This window comes from Lathamus discolor, chromosome 2 (assembly GCF_037157495.1).
Source record: "Lathamus discolor isolate bLatDis1 chromosome 2, bLatDis1.hap1, whole genome shotgun sequence".
Taxonomy (NCBI): domain Eukaryota; kingdom Metazoa; phylum Chordata; class Aves; order Psittaciformes; family Psittacidae; genus Lathamus; species Lathamus discolor.
In genome coordinates, this window is record NC_088885.1 from 151,843,570 (window position 1) to 151,869,265 (window position 25,696).

Here is a 25,696-nt window from a genome sequence, read left to right on the forward strand (position 1 = left end):
TCCTTTCATACTGCTGTTGTCTGATAGCTGGTGAATCTTACGAGTGGTGAATTTGGAAACAAAAGCAATCAAACTTGGGTTTAGTAAAAAGCAGAAAGCATTATTCCAACTTTACATGACATACTTCGAAATGCATTAGTTTTAGTTGATCCCAGATAGCAGATCCTCTAAATTTAATCCCTTTACCGTAATGAAATCTCTCAAAACTGGAAGTAACCAAGCATAGTACATAGTTTTGGGGCAAAGAATGGGCTGTCTACTGTCATGACCTGATTGGCCAGCAGAAACTGTGGGTTGAAATTGCAGTTAGACAGGAAGGGAAGAAGGAACTTATTAACTACCTTGGATTTTCTTCTGAGTGTTTCCTGCTAAGCTCAGTAAAGAACATCTACAAAAGGACTTGGAGTAGTTGCAGATTGGTTTAATTAAGAACCTGAAATATTTAGCCACCATAAGCAAGATCCAGTCTGAACCACCTACGCAGTTAGCAAAATCAGTCTTTGATCACAGCAGTTTTTACATAGAAATCAAATGAAATTATGCAGAATAGTGTGAAATAATCATTTACGGTAACATCTGACCTAAATAGGTGATCCATAGCGCTGATCTCACTATGTTAAGAGGGCATCTAATATAACATCTAATACTTAGTCTATGATTATGCCACTTGTGTGCTGGAAAGTGTAAGGCAGGCACTGGAGTGATAAGAAAGAACAAGGTATGCAGTGACCGATCACAAAAGTATCCGTGCCGTTCCTCAAGTGTATGGTAGTAGTTGGTTATCTGCCTTCATGTTGCACAGCTCTGGAGTTTCCAATGCGATGGTGCGTATCTCTCTTTGCTCTTCTTAATACGCTCTCCAGTGGGCCTTCCTCTTCACTGCTCTCCTCGGAGCTGGAAATCCCTGTGCCTGTTCCTGTGCCTGTTGAAGGCCTTTCGTAAGGGTCACTTTGACATGAGATTTTCTCCTCTTGGCACTCTTGCCTGTGTGGAAGCTTAAGGCTTTCATTGAACAAGGCAGAAGCCATGCACTCGGCGGCTGTCTTATCACAAGCGCATAGTAGTTTCTCACACATGCTCCAACCAACACCTGAAAAAGAAGTTTCAGAACTGTTTGGTAGAAGTTAGTCAATGTGTAATTTGCCACGGGAAGATGAGCTTTTGAAAAGAAAATTTCCCAATCTTTCTTAAATTTTAGTTTCCAAATTCACCTTTTACCATCTAAATATAAGCCTGACACCAAGGTGCTGGGCAACTGAAGGTGCGACTGGCTGTAGCTGAACTTGTGAATGAAAAGACACCAACAGCTGACTTCTCTCTCTCCAACCAAAAAATGTCTGAGTGTAGTTTTCTCAGCCTGACCAGGTCACATCATACACAGTGATGTAATACCCTTTATCTCAGCTAGGAAAAAAGCTCAGGTTTATAGTAAGCATTGCAAACTTTTTGTAAGCCAAATTTTTGTGTCTCTATACTCAGCTCCAGCAGCTCACATGGTGGCATTTGGTCTGTAATGCTTCGATAAATTGTCATCAGGACATTGGAAGTTTCCTCTACGCAAACTTACAGTCTGGCTTATGATTGAAACACACAACTTCAGATCTTGAACTTCTTTCTGCATGACATCCAAGTTTTATAACTTGTTCTATACAACAGTGATGAGAGAAGCAGCACCTGAAATAAACACTAGATGTAAGTGAAAAATACTTCCTACATCACAGAGTACTCCCAATTATTTTACCTCTTTATTTTCAATGTCTGTTAAAACTAAAATCTCAGTTTTCGTATCATGGAAAAATATTCTCCATCAAAAAGTAAAATAACCCAAACTGCTCCTACTATCCTCCTATACCTGTAGTTTTTAAGGGGTTTTGTTTAATATATATTACAATTGTAACTGTGACCTATTAAGTGCTATATACTTAGTGGGGCCTCGATGTGGCCCCAGCTATTATGAACTTCCACATGGGAAGTTTTAGTTTTAAATGCAACACTCTCAGGGGAGATTACTTTGGTTGAATTCTCTTCATTGCTCCAGAATTCAAACTTAAACAAGGGAGATTTAAGGGAGATATAAGGAAGCCATTCTTAACTGTGAGAGTGGTAAGGCACTGGCACAGGCTGCCCAGAGAAGCTGTGGCTGCCACATCCTTGGAGGTGTTCAAGGCCAGGTTGGATTGGGCTTGAAACAACCTTGTCTAATGGAAGGTGTCCCTGTCCATGGCAGGGGGGTTGGAACTGGGTGAGCTTTAAGGTCTCTTCCAACCCAAACCTTTCCATGATTCTATGAATTTCTGCTCTTGGTCAGCCCTGCCATGACAGCACATGGTAGCCACAGCAGGTCTCTTGGCTGCAGCTCTGGCATTCACTTGTGCTCTACACTCTTCTGAAAGACAGGGTGGCAAGGGTGTGTAACTCTTCATAAACCATTTTCCAAACCACATCTTAGCCAAGTTTCACAGCATCTTTTGATATACTCCTCCTTCTGCTCTACTTTCTTCCCATCATTCTCCTTTCTTGAGTCAGTAAGTCTCTTCAAAACATTGATGCAATAATAGAATGTCTTAGTGACATCAAAGAATTTAATGTTTTATGTGTTTAATTGGATTTCTTTCCTTCCCCCAGCAAAAGAAAATGTGGGGAAAAAATGTGGCCTCACTACTGGTACATAGCTATGCAAGGCCCAACAAAAGCAATACTGATCTTTGTTGGTCCATAGGCACCCAATAATACCCACAGTTAATAGCAGGTTTTAGAAGAGCCCACACCTGTCCAGTGCATCAGTAGGATAACCTCTTCCTTCTTGGCCACAGTAGCAACCATAAGACTCAAATTCCTCTGGGCATCGCTCAGTTAAACAGAACAGCATTTCTCCCAGCTGGGGCAGCTCCCTCTTTGTTCTTCCATTTCCTCTCTCTTGCAGAAAGGTTAATCGCTCACATACTGTAAAGCAAAAAATTTGACACATCGTGTTTTCACTGTTTTGGGGGTTCTCATGTGATGAGAGAAGAACTTCCAGAGCTATCAGAAACTTTCAAAGACAACTTTTTACTGTGTCTAAATGGTAGCTGCATTTCATGAACTATGGATCTTAGATTAATAGTGAAGTAGAACAGCAGATGTGTGTGGGGAAAAAATGAAGATATAAATTACAAGTCAAATTGGATTGCCATAAGAGTACTTTGTAATCCTTCATAGATACTTCTTTTCTTCTGCAATATTCATTCCTAGCTGATCAAACCCATGCAGTAGTTTCTGTCTTGGCTAGTTCAGAAAAGACAGTCCTAATCTCTTGTGCTTGCACAGTGATGTGCAATGACTACGTTGCTGAAGGAAACTCCTCAGAGTGAGGAGCAAGGGAAGTTCCTTTTATTGCTTCCGCTGCTTGTAAAATAAAGTATCTCGAAGACTCAATTACTGCTTAAAACCAAAACCAGGAGGAAACATTCAATGAGCTCAGTTTAGATCTGGTACTGTATGAGAAATGCACTTATAACCTAATCATAAATAGTTTCTGTAAGTTTTAATGATAACACGTTGGTGGAAGAGGTTAAACTGTCCAATTTTTTGGAGGTGAATACATCTCCTGTTGCTCTTATAAATACGAGTACATATGTCCTTGTCTAACTGGTTTAGAATAGCTACAATATTTATATGTAATATACACGTACCTACCTATAAATGTAGAGGTAGCTGAATATTTAATTTCATATAACCAGGAAAAAACACCAACTTCATTTACCTTTTCCTTCAGGTTCATTGGCTCTCCTGTCAGACAGTGCCAGCTCCAGAGCTATTGCAGAAGAAGCTGTGCTCTGGCCACCCCTTGCAGGGCTTGGCTCTGGTGATGACATATGCAGAGATTAGACTTGCAAAGGCAGGGCAAACACTTATTTCAGTAATGGCTCTAAAAGTGTATATTCTGAATCGTAATCCACTGCCAGTCTCCTAGCACTTGCTTAATTCATAGTTGGAAGGCTGTTCATTAATGGTTAGTTAAGCTTTCCTGGTGGGAGTTGGACAATGAACTGTCCCTTTCAGTGCAGTTTGTGTTGTGCACTCTCTATTCCATGTGATCTATACAGATTTAGGGAGAAAATAGTGTTATTCTACATATCTGTGAGAACTGTTGTATCTTCGGGTAGCTGTGAACAGGAACAGGGGACTGCTGTAAATTAGAATAAGTATAATCATTTTTACTTGCCCTTTTCCTTTGTCCTTGCAGATATGGCTGCAGGAATCTTCTCTGTGGGAACAATTTTGACTTGCATTGAGTTAAGACCTCCTGGGAACGTGGCTGGGGTCGTGGTTATCTCTTCCACTGACACTACAGCTTCCATAAATCCATCCTCCTCTGAATAAGCAGAAAGAGGAAAGCAGAAAACAACACAGGAGATAAACAGTAAGATTTTCATTTTAGATAGTTGGTCAGAGTAATATCCTCAGGCAGAGCTGGTGCTAGTTGATGGTCATAGAGAAGAAACATTCAGGATGAAAACTGGAAAATCAAAGAGTATCCACACTGGTCATTTCTTCACATCCTTTGCCTTTCAGAAGATAAGGCTCTGCTTAAATAAATCCAGTTTAACCGCTGTTTGGTTTTTAAAACCTTATATGTTGCTGCAAATAATAGGGTTTGCTGGTTAGTCAGCCCTGCTGAGAGATGAAGTGCAAGGGGAGGCGTCATTTTCAGAGTAAACTGCTCAAAAGAAAGGTGTCAGTTCACATGAGGGTGACAAACAGAAAGAAACATTAGCGAAGGCAGTAAAATTACTTGACTGATGCAGCGCTGGGCAACTGAAGGATGGCTGTGTAGTAACCACAAGGAAATGGCAAGGGGAAAATAAGTTGAGGTTAAGTAGAATAATTGTAAGGAGATTCTTTATCCTAAAAAATGGTATTTGTTTTTAGATTATCTGAAGCTTTATTGTCCAATGGGAATATTTTGTTTCATTTGGGAATTGGTTAACATCTCCTTTTTTTAAGCTTTTTTGTGTAAGCTAACTTGTCAATGCAAACAGGTCCTTTCAAACCCTGACTTTTCTATGATTCTACGAAAAGAAATCAAATGGATTAATTTCACCTGAATGTCAATATGAAGAATGTGACATTTCAAAACAAAATACTTGGAGAATACTAGTGAACATGTGTTTCCACATGTTTAAAACTTTTCCTTTTGAATTCCATGGGTCAACTTATAAACTGGGTTAAACTCAAATTCATTAAATTTGTCCCTCTGATGTTCTGGTTTTAGTATGTGTTGGAAATGACCTATCATATGATAAGAGAATAGATTAAAATAATGAAAATCCTGCTAAGAACACAACGAAGCCCGTGAAAGGTTGCGGAACGGAATCAATAGCAACACTCTAGTTTTAATAGCTCGGCAAGGTGCACATTTTATGCCACTTTGACAGTGATGTGTTAAAATGAAAGCAATTTGTGCCAGACATAGAAAATAAAACTGGAGTTTGGGAAATGCACTTAGGTAAGAACAGATGGTACAAATAATCTTCCAGGAGCCAGGCAGGTCTGCAAGCGACACAGGTTTTTGACAGACGAGAATAGTTAGTGGTTTTGACCAGTGCTTAGTACAGCAATGTGGGGTAGGAGATATGGATACTGCTCAGACAATGTAATTGGAGTCAAAAAATAACTACTTTCTACACCCCATATTCAGTGCTTCTTGGTATTTTTCTGTTGTGTTTGTACATGAATGTTTCTTTCTACAAGAAAAGGGGCCAATGACAATTTCCAGGTCTACCAAGGTGCTCCACTTCCAGCTGTAGCTGCTGGTGTGGCTGTGCTCAACGTGCTAAGAATTGCAAAAGCTGAAGTAGGGCTTACAGTGGGAAAGAATTCTGTGAAATTCTATGTTATAAAGGAGGAGGAAAAAATCAAAATGAACCCTTCTGGCAGCAGATGCTATGAATGTAATTTAAAGGATCAACCATTATATCAGAAAATCTTATGTGAAGAGGTTTTTGCAATTAATGAATAATGCAAATGAATGGCTGGAGGCAGCAAACAGCTGATACTTCACAGTCTGGTTTTATTGTTGGTGTATATGTGATCTGACCCTAATCTAAATATTATTCTCTGGCAGCCCTGTTGTCACTGCATGGATTGTTAACTGTGATGCTTTTAGATGAAGTATTGCTGTGTCAGTCAAAGAGGAAGGAAAGCTGAAAGCCACTGACCTTTTATTGGGAGCACGGGGGGAACAGGAGCTGCAACTCTGTGGTCCATTGCGGTAACTGCGCAAAAAACAAAGGCATTGTTGTAGCGACCTACCGGCTGCATTTCTGCAGTGTATTTTTGGACTGATTTCACTGAAACATCATAAAGCTTAATGTTACTATCAGCCTTGTTTTATAAAGATGGTGATTGGGAAAAGCAAAGTGGTTTGCTGAAGGATGTGCAAGTCAGTGGGAGAACCAGAGCATTAACCAGAGTATTATCTAGAAATCCTGTGCTGCGGATTTTTAACTGTGCAGCACAGAGCTTCATAAACCAAAATCCAATTTCACCTGCAGTAAAGAGTGCCAAATTCGTCAACAACCGTATAATCAGACTCTTACCTCTGGCTCTGGAAGTCCCCAGGGCCATCTCACTGGGCTCAAAGGAGTTCACTGTTGAAGAAGGAAAATGTAGACTCAAAAAACAAGTTGCCAGCACAAACTCTTATGAAAAGTCAAGCTGCTGAGAAAGCTTTTTCAGCAGTGCAGGAAGAGCCAGGCATTTCATATATAGCGATCTGCCCGTTTATATCAGCAGTGCATTGATTGTTGTAGACAAAGCGAAGCTGATAAAATAAACTTATTGCTGTGTTCAAATAATGTGCTTTACAGCATAAATGTGACTGAGATAGCAAATTCAATATTAAATTCATTTGACAGATGAATGCACTAAAGAGGGTTAGGTATAAAATTTCACTGTTGCACACAGATGCCACACGTCTCATAAACACCTGCATTGAAAGTCAAGTGTTTGCCTGCATTGAAAGTCAAGTATAATGGGGAGTTACAAAGCAAACCTCCAATTTTATTTTTTTACCTGATAAAGTTATTTTCATTTGTCAGCCACCTTTTCATAAATTGCAAACATAGCTATCAAATGATCCAAAAGTTAATCTCTGCATCTTTTTCATGCGTTAGGATTTTGTTATGTGATCAAGGATGTCTCTGTCATTCCTTCTAAGTAGTACTTAGCTTTAGTTTAATACAGTTTCCATGGTTGTTGATGGTGGAGCTCCTTTGGGCTTAAATGGAGAGACAACTAGTTAAAGGGGAAGTAGTTCTCCAAATGTTTCCTTCAAAGTCTGACTATTATGGTTTCTGGTACGTTTTCAGCTTTCTGAAGTTCCTAATGCAGGTTTTTATCCTTTGGCACAATTTTGAGCCTTATGATGAGTGATATCTCCTTAGAGACCATGGGTAATCATTTTTTCAGGAAGTAAAAGATTGCTACAGATGTGCAAATGCAGGTGCACTCACTCCTCCAGGAGTTCTCAGGTTTCTATTACCAAGCCTCCCAGCAGCAGCTAGAAAAACATGAGCCAATATTGGAGCCGTTGTTAGGCGAGAACAAGAAATATCCAGTAAAAAAAACACCATGATACAGGGGAGGCATGGAGAAGCAGCCAGCACTTACACTCAGCATAAAGCACCCTTGTTTTGTGGCACTTTTTTAAAAATAAAAAGAAAAATTGTTAAAGTCTGAAGGAATATTTCTTTCTTAAAAAAAAAAAAAAGGATGAAAATGAAAGGGGAAAAAAAAAGAAGAAGAAAAATCCATATAATTTAATGTTTTTTCATTATTCTAGATTCACATTTAGGGCTATGGCTTACTGAGAAACGCGGGAGAGCACACAACAGCTTAAACCTGAGCTCTTAAGTTCCTCAAAAGTGCAACTTTCCACCTCTTCTCAAGTGTTCAAGTGGTCAAAAACTGTGTAGATGAGGCCCTCAGTGACATGGGTTAGTGGTGGTCTTGGCAGTCCTGACGTAGCGATTGGACTTGATCTTAAAGGTCTTTTCCAACCTAGTTGATTCTATGATGCTATGAATGGTTGCTTCTTTGCACCCATCCAATGCACAGTACCTTGGTACTTGTTAGATACAAGGTCCTTTTACACAACGCTGGTTTTGTTTGTGATTACAAGACTGCATCAGCTAAATTGGACTATGGATCATCAAAGACTGGTCTCTTGTATTTCACTGCTGTGTGAATTGGACCTTACTTACTAGTTGCGTCCCCCAGAACCACCCAGGACTTTGGATGGCTTCTGTCCATGGCCTCTTGTGTTGCGGTTTACACTATGCAGCTTAAAAGTAAATAGTTCTCTCACACTACAGAATGAGATTTCGTGAGCATCCATTCCTGAATAAGATAACTGGATCATAGCAGTAAGAAATGGAGATTGATTGAACCACTTCGTCTCATGGTTTAGGAACTCACTCAGGAGGTACCAGAGTAACGGGGACTTCAGGCTGGAACTCTGCAAGTAAATAAACCACTAAAATGCTGGCTCATTTGCAACAAACCATGCTTGATCTTTCCTCATGCTACATCTTGAGCCTGTATAATCAAATGTCTCTTTAAAGACAAGAAATATGCAACTGGCTGTGGGACCAGTGGTTGCCATCCACAGAGCACGTGTCTGCCAAACAGCTCACCTGCTTCTGCCTGTGTTCTCAGGGATAAAAAACTTCTGCTTTGATGAAAACAGGGTTTGTTGTGGAGTTCTTATTCTCAACTATTGGTAAACTTACTGTGAACACTGGTTAGGCACATCGCATTGGGCACAAATTGAAAAACAGCACCTTCTCATTCATCTTTGAATTCAATCACCAAAACATTATATCTACTTTTATATCAGCCCTTCGGGAAGGGCAGGAAGAAAGCAAACAGCTCATTCTTGTGTTTTATCCTTTCAGCTTTTGGGAGCTGAAAACAGTGCTTCCTGCACGGCAAGTTGCAAACCTTCTTCCATGGATGCAGTTGCAGGCTGCGTTCTATCAGTCCTGTGATGAAGTAAGTCTGCAGAAATAAAAGCACTCTTACTCCAGAGAGTCATGGCTTAGGATGCTCATTAGGCTGGATCTTGTCATAACATGATCAGAATGTAGCTACTTCATAAATATTATTATTGTGTTTTTTGTATGGTTACTTTGTATATAAATACATAATATATATATCGTATTTATATTATATAAATATAGCAAATCCAAACCTAATTATTGATAATTACAGTAGCAGTATTAAAATCCTGCCTTATTATTTATTCACTGCTGATACTAAATTCTACTCAGTAGCTTGCACTATAATAATCATCATCATAAAAGAATCCCTCGGTCTCTGTCAAGAAGAATTTCAGCCTAAACAAGAGAAACTGCCTGGTGATCAGCATTCTTTACATTCCCATTTCAGCAGATACTTGGATACGTGGCCAATAGTGAAGGTATCAAGATAAGAATTAAACATTTAAATTCAAAGCTTAAATGTTTAAATCAAAGCACTTGGTTAGGATGCGTGTTGGAGCAGGGCCCTAAATGTGCATGAAAATAGGAAAGGATCCACCTGAAAATGCTTTGAAGTTGCTTTTAGGGCATTACTTCTTACATTATTTCTCAGTGAAACTCGGGGTTCTCTTCTGAATTCCTTCTCAGAAAAAGGAGTCACTTGGCCGAAGTTTTCCTGTGCACCTGAGTAAACGCTTGTCACAAAAATGGTGCTTTTGTTTATTGGGCTTTTTTCTCTTCCTGTCATATTTTGGCAACTTGCTAAAACTTTGCTTCTCAGAAAGGAATCCATGGCCTCTAAATAATCGGGTTATTTTTCTGAATATAAATTGGTCCCAGTTTAACACACCGCAGTCAATGAATCACAGAAATGAGCACGTACCCTCTGTGTGAAGTGTTGTCAGCTCTCTCTTGCTGGTGTTTTCTGAAAAAAGAGAAAGTTCTCTCATCAGCTAAAGTGTGAGGAGGGCGTTTGTCACTGCTTAATCTGAACAGGGCAAATGGGGAGTTCGTGGAATTTATTCCTGTTAGCAAAGATTCAGGCAAATACATCCCCATTTTGTTCAACTTTTTCTCTGTAATAATGAATCTGCCAAAATATTTTTCCTAGAAATTTGTCAGATGGGGTCATTATTTTTCTTTAAAAAGCTTGAACTGGCCAGAGCTACACAGAAAGATAATAACAGGAGTGAACACTAAATAAAGATGTTTCATTCAAAGGACTTTATTTTTCCATTAAGAAATATAATCAGAAGCCTAAAATTAGAGAGGTATCGAGTGAGCTAAAATTGAATCTATCTTTATCAGCATAGCTAAAAGTAGCATGATTTTCCTGTTAGCACCTAACAATTTCCCCCTATTTGTAATGTGTTGGAACTGACACACTCTCTATTAGAGCCATCTGATCCCAGTCAAAGACGACTGGCTTACACAAAGCTATTTTCTGCCTTTGATGCGCATGTTCCTGTGGCATTTTCTTCTCCATTGACCTATTCACAAGGGGCTGCACATCCAGAGCCTGATATAGATGTGTGTATCCGTCTTTATTTAGCACCGGGGTGTCTGAATGTGAGCCAAAAGCTTAGAAAAACTAGCATTGCTTTTTCACCTCTGTCTCAGCTTGGGAGTTCAAAGGTTTTCCCCTTGCTGTGCTCTGATTGCAATCCATATGAATTAAGTTTTTAATCCAGCCCTGTTCCCACAGGACAGGTATTCAGTCTTAGAAGGCTGTAATTTCAGCTACAGAACACAGGTCCGTGTATGACAATGGAGATGAATATCCCCTTCATCTTTAGAGAGGATAACAGAGCAGAATAGGTCTATTTTTGCTTTTCCAGTTAGTTTTTATATGGTTTGAGGAATATTTGGGCTAGTGATATTTCAGCAGTTTGACATTCCTGGTAGTGACATCAGGGGATCACTAATCATCCCAACTATTAGGTTGGGAAAATCATGGAAGAATCTTGGAATGGTTTGGATTGGAAGGGGCCTTAAAGCTCATCCAGTTCTAACCCCCTGCCATGGGCAGGGACACCTTCCACTAGACTAGGTTGCTCAAAGCCCTGTCCAACCTGGCCTTGGACACTGCCAGGGATGGGGTGCAGGAGCTTCCTGAAATAAAAATTCCTTCTTATCTAGCTGGAATTTCCCTGTTGCAGTTGTGTCTCTTGACTCTTGTCCTGTCTCTGTGCACCTCCAGTAAGAGTCTGAGCTCCAGCCCCCTCAGCAGGTCAGTAACCTCTCCTGGATGGGCTCCAGGACAGCAATTAGTCTACCTTCTTCTCTCTTGGAATTCACTTGAGTAGCAATAAATGGAAAGGACACATGAAATGGAGAACAGGTCAGAGTGCCAGATTCATTGCAGTGAAGTGCCCAGCTACTGCTCCATTCCTGGGTCAGATTTGATGCCAGTGGAAAAAACAGGCAGGAGAAGGCAGTCGATCGGGTCCTTATTATTACCTGTAACCAGAGGTGGACAAAAGGAAATATCCAGCCCATTCAAGGAAGAGTTAATATGTGCCTTCACCAAGCATTCAATGGCATCTTTGTCGCAGTTGCAGAGGAACTGTTCACAGGGATCCCCAGACTCTGGAAATAAAACAAGGATCCAGACAAGGTACTATTGAAAAACCTTTTCCATCACCTGCTTTTTCCTCTCTGTGAGGTTTGTATCTGTGATCATTAATGCAAACCTATTTATACTGTGATTTTTCACGTTAAACACAGTGAAGTTTCACAGTCCAACACTGGTTGTGAAATGCCAATGTAGCCTGAAACTGCTGTTTCCTTCTATAGAGTATTAAGGACTAAAGAGCAGTGCTTTACTGCCTGTAGTTTTCACATGGAAAACTTAATCCAGCTCATACCAGCTTTTACATTTCATGACTTCATTAATATAGCCCTCCTATCTCCAAGAATTCAAAGTCCGGATGCCAAGCTTTTCATGCAAGATGTTCTTCTAAAATATATGAAATAGTTTCATAGGAAATACTATTTTCCCACTTCAAAAACTTCTACCTTTCAGAGTCTCAAAGAACATTGACCTTTCTGTCACCCTTCTGTCACCTAGCTGTCACCCTTACATTTCATATTCTTGACATGTACTATTCTTTTAATGCACTTTGACCATTATAGATTGACCTTAATAGCAAAAATTATTTAAATTTGAAACAAGAAAAGGAAATTGAATCAGATTGCTTAAGCAAGCTGTAAGGGTATTGGTTTGGGGATTCCTCCTCTCTTTGCTGGTATCCTCAAATCATGTTCTAGCATATCATCTTTTCTGAGAGCCAATACTTCTTTAAATGTATTAAAAATTATTAGGCATTAAAAAGCCCCACTCCACCCTTGCCAGGACTATACCAGCATTGCATGGAGTAGCTCCTATTGTAATGCCATTGTCTCTGTTGTCATTGGTGGTACTGTTGTAGCTGAGGAGTGTATAGAACCCTGTGAAAAAATACCTTGAATCCCTCAATGTATATAAAACTGCAGAAGGGAGTTTTGGAACTGTGGAAGGAGGCTTCGGAAGGGAACTGTTTATGAGGTCTCTCCCCAGCATCTGCTGCATTTCTGATGTGTGGAGATATTTCAAGCAATGCCAGTGGACCTGCAAGGTCAGGGAAGCCTCAGCCTGTTCATGGAGCCCTGGCAAGTTTCTACCTATTTGACTTCAGTTTTCCTGCCTAGTTGGGCTTTGATACCTCTGTGCATTCCCATTTCCATTCGCTCCTGAGCAGAATACCGAATCCCTTCAAAATCCACATGAGGAGGTGATTTCTGCAAAATTTATATATGGCTTCGGTGGGTAAAGCAAAACGAGCTTCTTGGTCATGGTGTGGCTCTAGCATTAAGCTCCTGTGATGGGTTAATCTTACCACAGGTCAGGTTTTCAGTAGAGCAGCTGACATCTGTAGAAATCTTTGATGGGTCCCATGTGCACTCCATCTCCATCGCTTCCTCATAGCATTTGCGGTGCTGGAAACAGCATCTTAAAGGATGAAATAACACACAGTCCACAGAATTTAGTTTCAGTTCAAGCTCAGACTGCAATGCTCTCCCGTTGCTCTTACTCAAGAATGCAAAAGGTGCTAAAGAAGAAAAAGAGGTCCTCAGTGTGGTCCCTAGACACAAGAAAGACTGCGTACTACTTTCCCCTAAGTCAGTCTAGAGGGATAAGTATAGCAGGATGCAAAACTCAATGGCAGGATCAGGTCTGCAGGTTGTGGGAGACAACGCTTGCATTTGTGTCCTGCGGCAGTACCTGAGCTCTTACAAGGACTTAACAGACATTTTAAATGAGAAATCCACTGCCAGTATCCAAATACCAACCCACAGCACTCACTCCCAAAGATTGTCTCATGGCTCGGCTCTAGAGGTCGTAGATCCAGCCCTGCTACAACCTTTCTCATTGCAGACTTGGAGAGCTACACAGAGCCTGGCACTCACAGAGGGTTAATGTCTCTGCAACGCCTTGTGAATCCCCGTGTCTCACTGAGAGTATATAAATCTGTGCAGCGTAACCCTCTGTTTCTTGTACTTTCTCTGCTATGCAACTAGCAGAATTAAAATACAGCCATGGGAAGGAGCCACAAATGCCTGAAATGCAAGCCTCAAATGCCTGCGTGACCACTTTAGCTGCGAATAGCAATGAAAGTCGGCTAAAACGAGCAGCTCTTCATCAATCATCTCTTCAGCTGTTTTTGAACAAAGTCATCTCCTTCTATATTATAACAGCATCTGTGTGCATTCACATCAGCTATAAATGAAACACCAGTAAAACATTCAGTCATCATTTATCCTATATAAAATTGTTACAAAGATAAAGCAGGGGCTTGCTGCTTGATTTAGACTCAAATATCCTAATTTCAGAGAAACAGACTCAGAACATGGGGCTGTTATTGAATTGCCATTGGTCTTGTCCGTGCTGAATGCAGAGACAACATTAACACTCAGACCCAGCATCTGCTGCCAGGAATCACGAGGCCACGTGATCATGATATAAGGAGTTAAATTTAACTAAGCTGAAATGGGATTTTTGTTAAAGACACAGTGAATGTGTTATTACACATCACCCACTGCCCTGCATGTGCACCTAATGTGGACTGAAGCACTCCTGCACCGATCAGAGCAGGGAGCAAACAGGCTCCCTTCTAGGCTACACATTAACTTCCTCACTTCCTATATTTAGGAAGCATTTAATATTTAATCACTTACCACATTAATAAATTATTGCAATATCCCTCACAACCATGGAAGCAGTCCAAGTCCTAATCGCAATCACACTTTTGACTTGCTGAAAAACATCAGTGATGAGGTTTGCTTAGGTTGCCAGCAGCGGGCTCATGAATAGCAACCCTAACTATTCTATGATTCTGTAATAGCGTTATCCCAGATGATGAAGTTTCAAAGCCCAGTTTCTTGCGCTCCAGGGTCTGTACTGCCTGTTGGTTGTTTTTCCTGTTGTAACCTGGTTTAGGAGACTGTTGGAATGTATTGAGCAAAGGTGAGGGCAAATAGCATTCAACACAGAGTCTCTGATGGTTCTTCCGCACCACAAACACTGCTGTGCCTTGTTTCAGGAGGTGAGGGTGAAATCTGTAAACTCCATCAGGAACAGGGTTTTAAACACAGAGCTGATGGAATGTGTCAAGAGCCATTCCTGTCTCTGCCTGAGATCTAGCGAGGTGTCAGAACGTAAAAGCTCCTTTAACTGCATAATTATACAAACTTCCTTCAGTTCTTGTTTGTTTGAAGCACCACAATCCCATCAACCCTGAAACAGTTAACCAGAAAATATACTTGCCTTCCCTTTGTAAGTAGGGAATTGTAAGATGTGGATTGTCCTCTGGGCATGGTTCTCTTTCTCCATTGACTATGGAGGCTCCTAATGGAGCCCATGGATGGGGCTTCTAATTTAGATATGCAATAAACTACTCTGGGAAATAGGAAAAGGTTGGTACAAACCTTTTCCAATGCCTTAAAACCCTACAGTGAGGTGTTCAGCCCCTGTTCATGAAACAGAAATGGCAGTGACAAAATCTGAGGTTTGCAAAACTTGTTTCCAAGAAATAAAGTTAGTGAGAAGATTACAACACACTAGGAACCATGTCTGACAAAAACAGCCACTGGTTTGATGCTCAATTGAACCAAAGGCGTATCTGTGTGAGCAGCAAAACAATAATCAGTCTCCATTTACTGCAGCCTGCGCTGGGGTTGCCATGCCACCAAGGAAGCCTCACTGCAGGGCTGCTAACTTATCTGTAAACACTAAGAGGCTCTATGGATGGTTCATGGACAAGCCTGCTGGTAAGCCATTCAGCCCTTTCTGTATTTATGCTGCTCTGCATTAAAATGAAGCTAAGTAAAGCAAAAGCCCAGGTGCTCAGCTCCACAGGTATCAACGCATTGAACCGATTTGAGCTCTCATTTCAGCATGTCATCATGAGTGCTCAGAAAAGCTTTCTTAGGAAGTCCCATGGGGTTTTTCCAATAGCAGGGTTAGATTTTCATTTTCCCAGCCATCCCAAGCTGGAAAGTGGACAGATTCATTTCCACCTAGCTATAGGCACCAGCCCTTTGTGAGCCACTGCTGTCTTCACTCAGGGCATTAACACGTTACAATTGTTGGAAGAAACTTTTTTCTATTTAGACATGGATCCTGATTCTCTGAATTTCTTTCCACACCTCACACTGGTATAAGCGAATAACCATTTGATTGTCCTGGCCTGAAATTACGTTTCTTCTCATCAGCCCAGTCAGGGTCTGCGGTAGCATCCCTCCAAAGCATAGAGGGGAGTTTGGATGGTTTTGTTCCTGATGCATAGTACTGGGAAGAGACATTGAGCTACATTGTTCTGCTCTGCACCTGAATGCCTCAGTGTTTACAACACAGGTATTCAGGGCAAGATCTACTTAACTTCCTAAGTGCCATTTGAAGTTGTACTCAGCTGTAGCCTGATTCTGTTGATGCTTAAATCCAGATGCCAACATTTTCATTATAGCCCACTATGACCTTACGCTTCTCCCAGTGCCAACACTTTGGTAAGATTGTAAACTCACTAAACGACTCGGATTAATGTTCTCCTACTCACCTTAATAACAGGCCTTCCAGTTTTTGGCACCAATTGAAGCGTAAGACAGAATTCCCCAGTACAAAGAAATTTGTGAGGTTTTGCTCACAAAGATCTGCCCAAAATTTGAAGAATTTAGAACCTCTGGGGAAGACTTGTCAAGGAGATGGGTATGGTGTTTACTTATGCTCTTGCATTAGTAACCCACCTTTGCAACCAATTTAAATCAGCTGTGCCACCAGAGCTGCACTAGTGGAACTGTATGCAGCTGTGGGGGACTCTGCTTTTATCTCTAGGATGAGACTATTTCTCCACAGTGAAGTGTGGTGAGATGAATTGATTCTGAGCTATGAAGAAAAATAAGCAAGTGGATCATTATATGCTATAGATTATGACCACCTCGAGTTCATCTGTTTCCAAGCCATGCTGTAAGGTGACTGGTATGGGGTGCTGGCCCAGCAAAATGATAGTGCTGACCAGCAGGTAGCAAAAACATAGGACAGGGCTAATAAACCAGAGCTGAAGTTGTTTTTTGTAGGTTACATCAGATACTTAGGGTGTGTGTGATGAATAGATTCAACAGGGGTGGAAAGCTTTTATAATAACTCTGAATAAAACTCTTCTTACAACTGTCCTCAAATAGTTTAGGCAACTGTTACACTTCGGGTCATCAGAGAATGAGGGCACTGACAGCCAGTCGGGGCAGATGGGGCTAACACTTACTCATCAGCTTCATCCACAGGGAGTCCTTCCATCTCAAACCGGCAGGAGCAACCATAGTCTTCAAAATCCCTGGGACAAAGCCCAGTAACACACTTCATTTTGTTCACAAAGTTGAGCAGGGCAGGGAAGTTTGTGAAGATGGACTGTAACCAGGTGAAGTGAGAACCCAGGCAGTCTGGAAGGAGAGGAGCCACAAAATGCATGGTCAATGGAGGTGAGCCTGGTGTGGGTCACACATGAATGATGTTCATGTGAAAACAGAGCCTAAACAAGGCAGGGACATTGAGCAGTGCTTGACACTTGTCCTTAAACCATGAAAACAGTTAACAATATTTAGTATTATAGTCTGGGGGAATCTACAACCTCAATGATCCCTGTTCCTTTTCAGTGTATAGAAAAGAAAACTTCATGGGATTTCTATTCAGTGCTCAAGTACAACTGGAACACATGCTTACCAAAAAATAACGCAACGCTTTCCACATTTTGAAAGACTCCATTGAAGAACGTGGCATTGTCTGGATGAAAAAACAAACAAACCACACTTCTTTTTCAAAAGGTAAATGACAAGAACTGTCCCCAGCCTGCCCCTGGTCCTGCTTCAGTTGCTAAACCAGTTTGAGATATGAGTTACTAGCTGTTCGCTGACAGCACGCGCCGCTGCGATGCTTCTTGAGTACAAGCGATTCCCCACTGCCATGCAATAGGGTAGAAAGTAAAGCTTAAACTATTCTTACTCAGGATTCTTTCAGGTGTGTCAAGAAGCTCCGGCAGGAATGCTGGCTTCTCCAATCCTTGGCCACCTGCTTGAGCAAACACATTTGAGAAGAAAAAGATTTAAATATAAATGAAAACGACAAAACAAAGCCATATACTTACTTCATTATGACACATACACTGCAGGTATTTCAAATACCTTCCTACACTACTGAGGTACTTTATCAAAGCCATGAAACACTTGCTTGGCTCCATCCACACCCAGAAAAGCCTGGAAGCATACTGGTAAGTCACATTGACTTCAGCTTAAACTGAGGTATTGCTGGTGAAGATGTGCTAACCCTTGTAGGTTAGATGTGTTAACTCTTCTAAACAGCAGCACTTAGTGGGATATATCAGTAGAAATGTATAACACTGTTTTAGTTGCTCAAATACTTTCATTGTCCCAAATGCTTCTACTCTGTAACCCTGTGCTCTTATTTGAAGCATGGCTGGAGCTAGATGACCTTAAGCTCCTTTTCAACCCTAACTATTCGATGATTCTATGGTTATTTGAAGACAAGAGTTTGTGTTTTTCTGAGTCTTTCTTGCTTCTCTTCCCAAACTGTTTTTTTCTTAATTGTATTTTTCCTTTTGAAGATGCTGTGATGTGTTTTCTTTCTATTTGCCATGTCCTGAACAAGGGTGAAATCAAGACTTGTTCTCTCCCTTCCCATTTTTTCCCTTTCTTATTTTTCATTATTTTAGGAGAGATTGCGTTACTTTGGATATATTTAAACTATTTCTTTTCTTTTAAGGTATTAAAGGTATTTAATGCTCAAGGTTCTAAAAACTGAAGAAAACCCCTAATGTTAAATTCATGGCATAGCTTATATCTCAGAAAGATTGGCATTATAAAGCTGTCTATGGTCTCTATGAAAGATTCTGGGAAAGAGCTGACAGTTATCTTGCCAATCTGTTGCATTTCCCTGCCATAAATGTAAGTGTAAGAGAGTGAAGTAATGGGGTTTATAGATATAGAAGGCTTAAAGCTATGTTTAGCAAAAGATTAGGAAAAAAATAGGACCTTTTCTACAGATCATATATAAGTACCTTCTCAGGCTGTCTACAACTTTTGTGTAGTGAACAAGATGTTCATGGTAAGAGCCATATGCCTCCAGCAACTCATTTCTCAAGTTTAGTGGCAGAATATGGATATGGAATTAATGGAGGTAGGAACAGGTTGTTCCTCTTCTGTTTTTCTTTCCCTGAAAGTCTTGCTCACAATGAAAAGCTTTTAGAAGACCAGCAATCCATCAGAAGCGCCCTTCAGTGCAGCAGGTCTGAGGGGACAGACTGCTTTCCACAAACCACGCAACAACTCCTGATAAAGGGTGGCCTTTTCACACAGCTGAAACAGCTCTGTTGAAAGCTTGACAGCCAGGACTAAATCAGATTCGAGCAAAGCAATGGTGTGCCTTGCAAAATAAATACCACTGAATGCTATATATTTGTACACACGCTTGCTAAAGAAAAATTGCCCCTTATTTTTGGCTTAAAGCCTCTTTTTCCTCTGCAATGACAAACATCCTTCTCCCAAGCCATTTTCTAACAAACACATATAGAGCCATGTTTTGGCACACTGCGTAAGACCATGGTTCAGACTCAGTGTCTGTTGATGAATAGCCAGTGATCATTTAGTCCTTTCAGCAAAACTTTGGAAAACATGAAAATTCCATTGGGTTGCAATGAGACAGAGAGAACTGATAAAGCCACTTTACAGAACTGCTGCAGTTGTGATTGCTCCAGCATCCTTCACTTGCACTTAGTTCTTCTCACCAAATTTCATTTGCACACACCCAATTAACACATACATGTTTGAAGCTCCCCTAGAGACAAACCTCTGTCACAGGGTCAGCAGCTCAGTAAACCTGTGGCTCTTCTAATCCTTTCATTGCAAAGAACCGTATTTCTAGTTGTCACTAAGTCGAGATCAATGAGCCAATGTTTGCCAATAAGATTGCTTCATTTTGTTTAAATTGTCATGGGATGGACAAAGAGAAAAAACTTTCTGTATGAATTATTCTCTTTTCTTCTTTTACTGTCATGTCTTTTGGTCCTGTCTTGTTCCCTGCAGAGCCAGTGAAAGATTGCACTATGAAACTCAGTCCTTCAAACCTCAGAAGATACTGGGGATGTCAACTTCTCTTTCTTTTCTCTACAACCTGCTAACTGACTTGTCACATGTCCTGAGGAGACTCGTATGATACATCAGCTCTTGGGCTTTTCAGTTGTGCACCTTATCCACAGAACTTTCAGACGCATGTAAAAACCTTTCTAGACTGTGTCTGTGATGTTGTCACTCTGGCAATGCTTTTCTGCAGTGTTATCTGAAAAAAGCCCATCAAAAAACCATCAGTGGTGTGCTTCACAATTGTGGCTAATTAAAATGCCATCATTTAGGACATGGATGAAGTCATTATACTCCTCAGGGAGCAGAAACCTTGACTGTGCCAGGATAAGTCAGGCAGCAGCAAACCCAGCTTGCTTGATTTATTCAAGGTAAATCACATTAGGTTCTCACAAAGATGTTCATGCGCAGATACTTGCTTTAGTCTCAAAGCAGAGATCAGCAAGAATAGATGCCACGTAAACATAAATCAACAATCCTCTCCAAACATAAAAAGGGTAGCATTTTAAATCTTTGGCCTCAGATTGTGCTTAGCTGGGGGAAAAGACTATGAAAACTGTGGGTAGAAATCTGTTTTAAACATTATGTAGACAAATTTCTGAGTGTCCAGACATTACTGAGTGCTCTAGATATTATCAATATATAGTTCCCTTCACATCTGGGGACTAAATATCCCTTCATTCGTAGTGGATAAATGGTGTAGGTATTTTGGCGTTGTCTATCACTGCAGTGGGAAATGCTAATACTCTTTCAGATTTCTATTCACTTAGTAGGAGTCTTAAGGTTCAGCTTCATCAGTATATTTTATCCCATGTTTTCTGTTAGAACTTTATCGACTTCTAATGCTTGCAACCCCTTAGAAGAGAGGTGACTGGTGCAATTGAAGTAGATCAGTGAAGAATTTAGTCTATGCCAAGTTGCTGATCTTTCTTTTCCCTTTAGAAATAACCCCATGGAGTGACTAAAAATGGTGTTAGACCTTCCAAGAGTCCTTCTCTTTACCTGCACACTGCTACCCACAGCGCAGGGACTCCAGAGATTTGAAATATTTGCCCATCCCTGTCACAGAGAAGCTCATTCACCCATGACAAGAAAATCTGAAGAGTTATGTGAAGAAAATTATTCATAGCAAAATTTGAAGGAGGAGCTTTATCTGAACACTAGTTATATTTCAGGATGCATTGAATGGTTTGGAGAATTTAGACAATACTCGTGTACTGAATGAGTAGTATCTCTTTATTTTTAACTTGTAACTTTTTTTGAGTCTAAAGGATTTAAATAATAACCAAATGCTAGCAGAAAGAAAGTTGCAGTTTATTTGGTCATATCTTTATCCCACTACGTGTTTCTTGCTACAAGTCCTGAGAAAAACACATTTTATAAGAACTCCATAGATAAACTTATTTGAGTGTATTTGAGCATTGAACATCAGGTTTGAAGGGGCAGGTGTTCTTCTAAAGGATTGCTTCCAAATGCACAAACTTACTTACAACAGTATTTAGACATAGATTTCAAATAATCATAAAAATACATAGCTACTTACCACTGTACAACATCACTGACATAGACACCAGCAGAATTGCAATCATTTTAGTCCAAAGACAAGAAACAGTCACACAGCAGACCAGTGTGCCTGGAGAGTTAAGTAAAATATTAGGCAGAATGCTATCTCTTGAAACTGGGAGTGGGAAGACATCAGCTTAGAAAATCATTGTTTTGTAGCCTGGCCATATTTCTGCTTGATACAATTTAGTTATTACCCTTATAGCAAATGCACATATTACGACAATGGTGAGCCTTATATATCCTTCAGATTTTACCAATGTCCTTTATAAACAATATTTATTTCAGCATTGCTTTAGGTGAGTCAACAGGCTCAGCCAAAGCACCATAGACAGGGAGAGTTCATTTAGCAATAAAATGGTGTACTTGAAGTTTGTTTTATTTTACAAACAGTTTTTGCGTCTTAGTTGGTCTAACAAGACGTTTAAACAATTCTTTTAACTTTAATTCTTTAAATTGTTTAAACAATTATCTTTAAATCAGATATTGTGAAACACTGTAAATCAAGAGACATTCTGGGATTACTTCTATTGAACCCAGTTAATCTGCAATCCATTATACTAGTTTTCTTCACATCACAAAAATCTCTCCCACTCTGTAGTCAAACATTTATTCTAATCTGCATTGGGACAGATCTAATGCGTCATGTCTTTTCCTAATGATAAACACACTGTTAAGAGCTTTATGTTCTGTGTGTGCTTGTCCTTCCATAAATGTATGTAAAGAATTCTTCTAAAGCCTTGCACTAGTATTTATTAAAGGACAGATAATGGGTTGGTTTTGAGCTACACTCCCTGGTTTAGAATGATTTTCTAAGTCAGGCATGGAATTTTTTAAGCCAAATAAATGAATATTTATTTATTAATTTTCAAACATTTATCTACTGTTGATTATCTGCTCTCCTATTGTGAAATATCACATTAATTCCTATTAAAAAACATGTATTATTTCATCAGGAAGTGAGGTTATAAATCTAACAAACAGCTCTGGATATTTACATAGTCAACTATCCCCAGTCTCTTACCTATACTTCAGTCTACAACTCCACAGTCCCAAAGAGCTTATTCTACATTGTTTCCTTCCTAATTCCTGTGTTATAGAGTACATCTAGAAAGGCTTACCTTGAGGGATATTCTTTGAAAGCAATTGGATGGAGGACAAATGGATTTCAGCATAGTCGGTACTAAGTTATTTATACCCACTTGGATATATACCTCACCCATGTGATCACTTCCTTTATCAAACCCACTTCAACATTTATTAATTAATTCTTCCATAAGATTCCTTAGAGTCATTATGCTCACAGTGTATTTTAGTAATGTGGCTCCAGCCATGTAAAGGATCTATACTGGGAAGTCTGTTCTGCAGGTGCATTCACCGTATAATGACCTTGCCTAATACTCTTGGCTGTAATTAAATAACAATCATCTCATTGTTATTAATCACTCACAAGATCTTTGGGGCATGTGAATACGGCTTTAATAGCTTAGCAAGAGGTAGTGCTCAGTGATGAAAGATGAGTGAAAATTTACACAGCTTTAAACACTGGCATTCCTCGGGGTTGTGAAGTCTTCTCTCATCTATCCGCAGTGGCTCTGATCCAAAGCTGAGTGAAATCCAGGGGAAGGTTGAGTCAATGAGCTTTGGGAAGGCTTCTCCTCATCAGGAAGATGTGCTTTCTGCCAGGGTCAGACACCACAACCCTTCACAGATGCCACTAACAAAGGCAAACTGTCCACTGAGTTTTAGCATGAAAAAGTGAGAAGTCCACAAACTGGAAATTGTAGAAATACATACATGGACAGGAGGCTTGGGTCCTCCAAGACCTTCAGAAAGCTTTTTGACACTGTCTTCACTAAGATCTTCCTGGAGAAGCTGTTGATATATGGGCTGAATGAGCCCGGTACCATGGGTTGACAGCTGGCTGAATAGAGGGGGGCAGAGGGTAGTGATCAGCAACACGAAGTCTGGTTGGAGGCCAGTGTCTGTCAGTATGTGTCCAGTTCTGGGCTCCTCAGTATGAGACAGACACGGACAAACTTGAGACAATCCACTGAAGGGCCACAATAATGATTAAGGGACTAATTTCTGTGTGAAAGCAGCACTTTGTCATCTCTCATATAAGGAGAGGCTGAGAGCTGAGACTCTGCAACATAGAGAAGTCTCAGGGGGATCTAATCAATGTATATGAATACGTGAAGAGAGGATGCTCAGTGACATGACAAGATTTTCACTGTGAACATTAGGAAATGCCTTCTTACTGTGAGGGGACCAACCACTGACACAGGATGTCCAGAGAGCTTGTGGAGCCTCCCTCTCACTCCCATTCTGGACATGGCTTTGGAAACACAGATATTTGCCTTCACTAGGCATCTGGGCAACTGGCTCTAGGTAGCTTTTCTTGGGCAGAGGGAGTGGACCAAATGACCTTCTGAGGGGCATTCCAACCTCAACCATTCTGTGATTCAGTGATGTTCTTTTGATTCAGCACTGACATGTTGCCACACAAAAAGTTGTGATCAATGGCTCGATGTCCGGCTGGAGACCAGTAACGAGTGGTGTCCCTCAGGGATCAGTGTGGGGACCGGTCTTGTTTAACATCTTCGTCGCTGACATGGACAGTGGGATTGAGTGCGCCCACTCAATGTGCAGAGTTTGGAAGAGGGATGCTGCATCACCCCTCTCCCTGGGGGCAGCATTCCTTATGGTGCCACCTTTCTTTTTGGCTTTATGTTGCTTTGAACACATTTTTCTTCAATGAAACATCAATGTGCACCAGCTGTAGTGAAAATAATCATATTTTCTTTGAAATATTAATAGCTCCACAATGTATTTTGGGTCAATAGCAGCATCACATTGCTTCAGTGTAGGAAAAATATGGGGTGGTGCAATTTGGTTAGAGCTGCTTTTATTTCACTAGATGTTCACACGAGGCAGGAGGTGAATCTTGGTGAATTCACACAGATTTACCACTGGGTGAAGGCACAAGAGGTGTGAATATTTACTTGGTGAATCTGCACTTGAGTCGCTGAAGTAAAATTCAATTGCTGAGGAAAATTTAAAGGAAAAAAGAGACTTATAAAAAATGGAAGCAAGGACAGGCGGCCTGGGTAGAGTACAGGGATGTTGTCTGGGAAGCTAGGGACCAGGTTAGGAAGGCTAAGGCCCAGTTAGAATTAAACCTAGCCAGGGATGTTAAGGATAACAGGAAGGGATTCTACAGGTACATAGCAAACAAAAAACAGACTAGGGACAAAATAGACCCCCTGAGGAAGCTTTCAGGAGAACTGGCTACACAGGATTTGGAGAAGGCAGAGGTTCTGAATGACTTCTTTGCCTCGGTCTTCACTGGCAAAGGCTCTGACTGCACCACCCAGGTCTTAGAAGGCAGACGCAGGGACTGTGAGAATGAAGACCTTGGGCCCACTGTAGGAGAGGATCTGGTTCGAGACCATCTTCAAAATCTGAACGCGCACAAGTCCGTGGGACCTGATGGAATCCATCCGCGGGTCCTGAAGGAGCTGGCGAATGAAGTTGCTAAGCCACTGGCCATTGTATTTGATAAATCATGGCAGTCAGGTGAAGTTCCCGACGACTGGAAAAAGAGAAATATAACCCCCATTTTCAAGAAGGGGAAAATGGGTGTCCCAGGGATCTAAAGACCAGTCAGTCTCACCTCTGTGCCTGGTAAAATCTTGGAGCACATTCTCCTGGATGGCATGCTAAGGCACATGAAAAACAACAAGGTGCTTGGTGACAGCCAGCATGGCTTCACTAAGGGGAAATCCTGCCTGACCAATTTGGTGGCCTTCTATGATGGGGCTACAGAGTTGATGGATAAGGGTAAAGCAGTTGATGTCATCTACCTGGACTTGTGCAAAGTTTGACACTGTCCCACACAACATCCTTCTCTCTAAATTGGAGAGATATCAATTTGATGGATGGACCACTCGGTGGATAAAGAACTGGCTGGATGGCCGCACACAAAGAGTTGTGGTCAATGGCTCGATGTCCGGCTGGAAACCCGTAACGAGTGGTGTCCCTCAGGGATCGGTGTTGGGACCGGTCGTGTTTAACATCTTCATCGCTGACATGGACAGTGGGATTGAGTGCGCCCTCAGCAAGTTTGCCGATGACCCCAAGCTGTGTGGTCCAGTTGATACGCTGGAGGGAAGGGATGCCATCCAGAGGGACCTTGACACGCTTGTGAGGTGGGCTGATGTCAACCTTATGAAGTTCAACCACGACAAGTGCAAGGTCCTACACCTGAGTCAGAGCAATCCCAGGCACAGCTACAGATTGGGCAGAGAAGAGATTCAGAGCAGCCCTGCAGAGAAGGACTTGGGGGCGCTGGTTGATGAGAAAATGAACATGAGCCGGCTTCAGTGTGCGCTCGCAGCCCAGAAAGCCAACTGTATCCTGGGCTGCAT

General features: G+C 41.0%; 1 protein-coding gene across 1 annotated transcript; it reads right to left on the reverse strand.

Moving 5' to 3' along the window:
• Nucleotides 1–652: 652 nt before the first annotated feature.
• On the reverse strand, nt 653–21,292 carry OC90 (otoconin 90). Its single transcript, XM_065669441.1, has 14 exons — nt 21,247–21,292; nt 17,554–17,622; nt 17,275–17,334; nt 16,820–16,994; nt 12,902–13,014; nt 11,484–11,612; nt 9,907–9,948; nt 8,986–9,042; nt 6,582–6,632; nt 4,205–4,354; nt 3,743–3,841; nt 2,769–2,943; nt 1,568–1,674; nt 653–1,090 (listed from the first exon to the last, which is right to left on the reverse strand). The coding sequence occupies exons 1-14, from the start codon at nt 21,290–21,292 to the stop codon at nt 780–782; spliced, it is 1,584 nt and encodes a 527-aa protein (XP_065525513.1). The 3' UTR covers nt 653–779.
• Nucleotides 21,293–25,696: the final 4,404 nt, after the last annotated feature.

What these genes read in the sequence shown, in the direction of transcription:
- OC90 (XM_065669441.1), bottom strand. Translation starts at nt 21,292, where the DNA reads ATGATTGCAATTCTGCTGGTGTCTATGTCAGTGATGTTGTACAGTG. An exon ending in GGGGACTTCCAGAGCCAGAG is followed by an intron (nt 4,355 to 6,581) that starts GTAAGAGTCTGA and finishes CTGCTTATTCAG; the next exon opens with AGGAGGATGGATTTATGGAA. An exon ending in TTTCAATCATAAGCCAGACT is followed by an intron (nt 1,091 to 1,567) that starts GTAAGTTTGCGT and finishes CTTCTTTTTCAG; the next exon opens with GTGTTGGTTGGAGCATGTGT.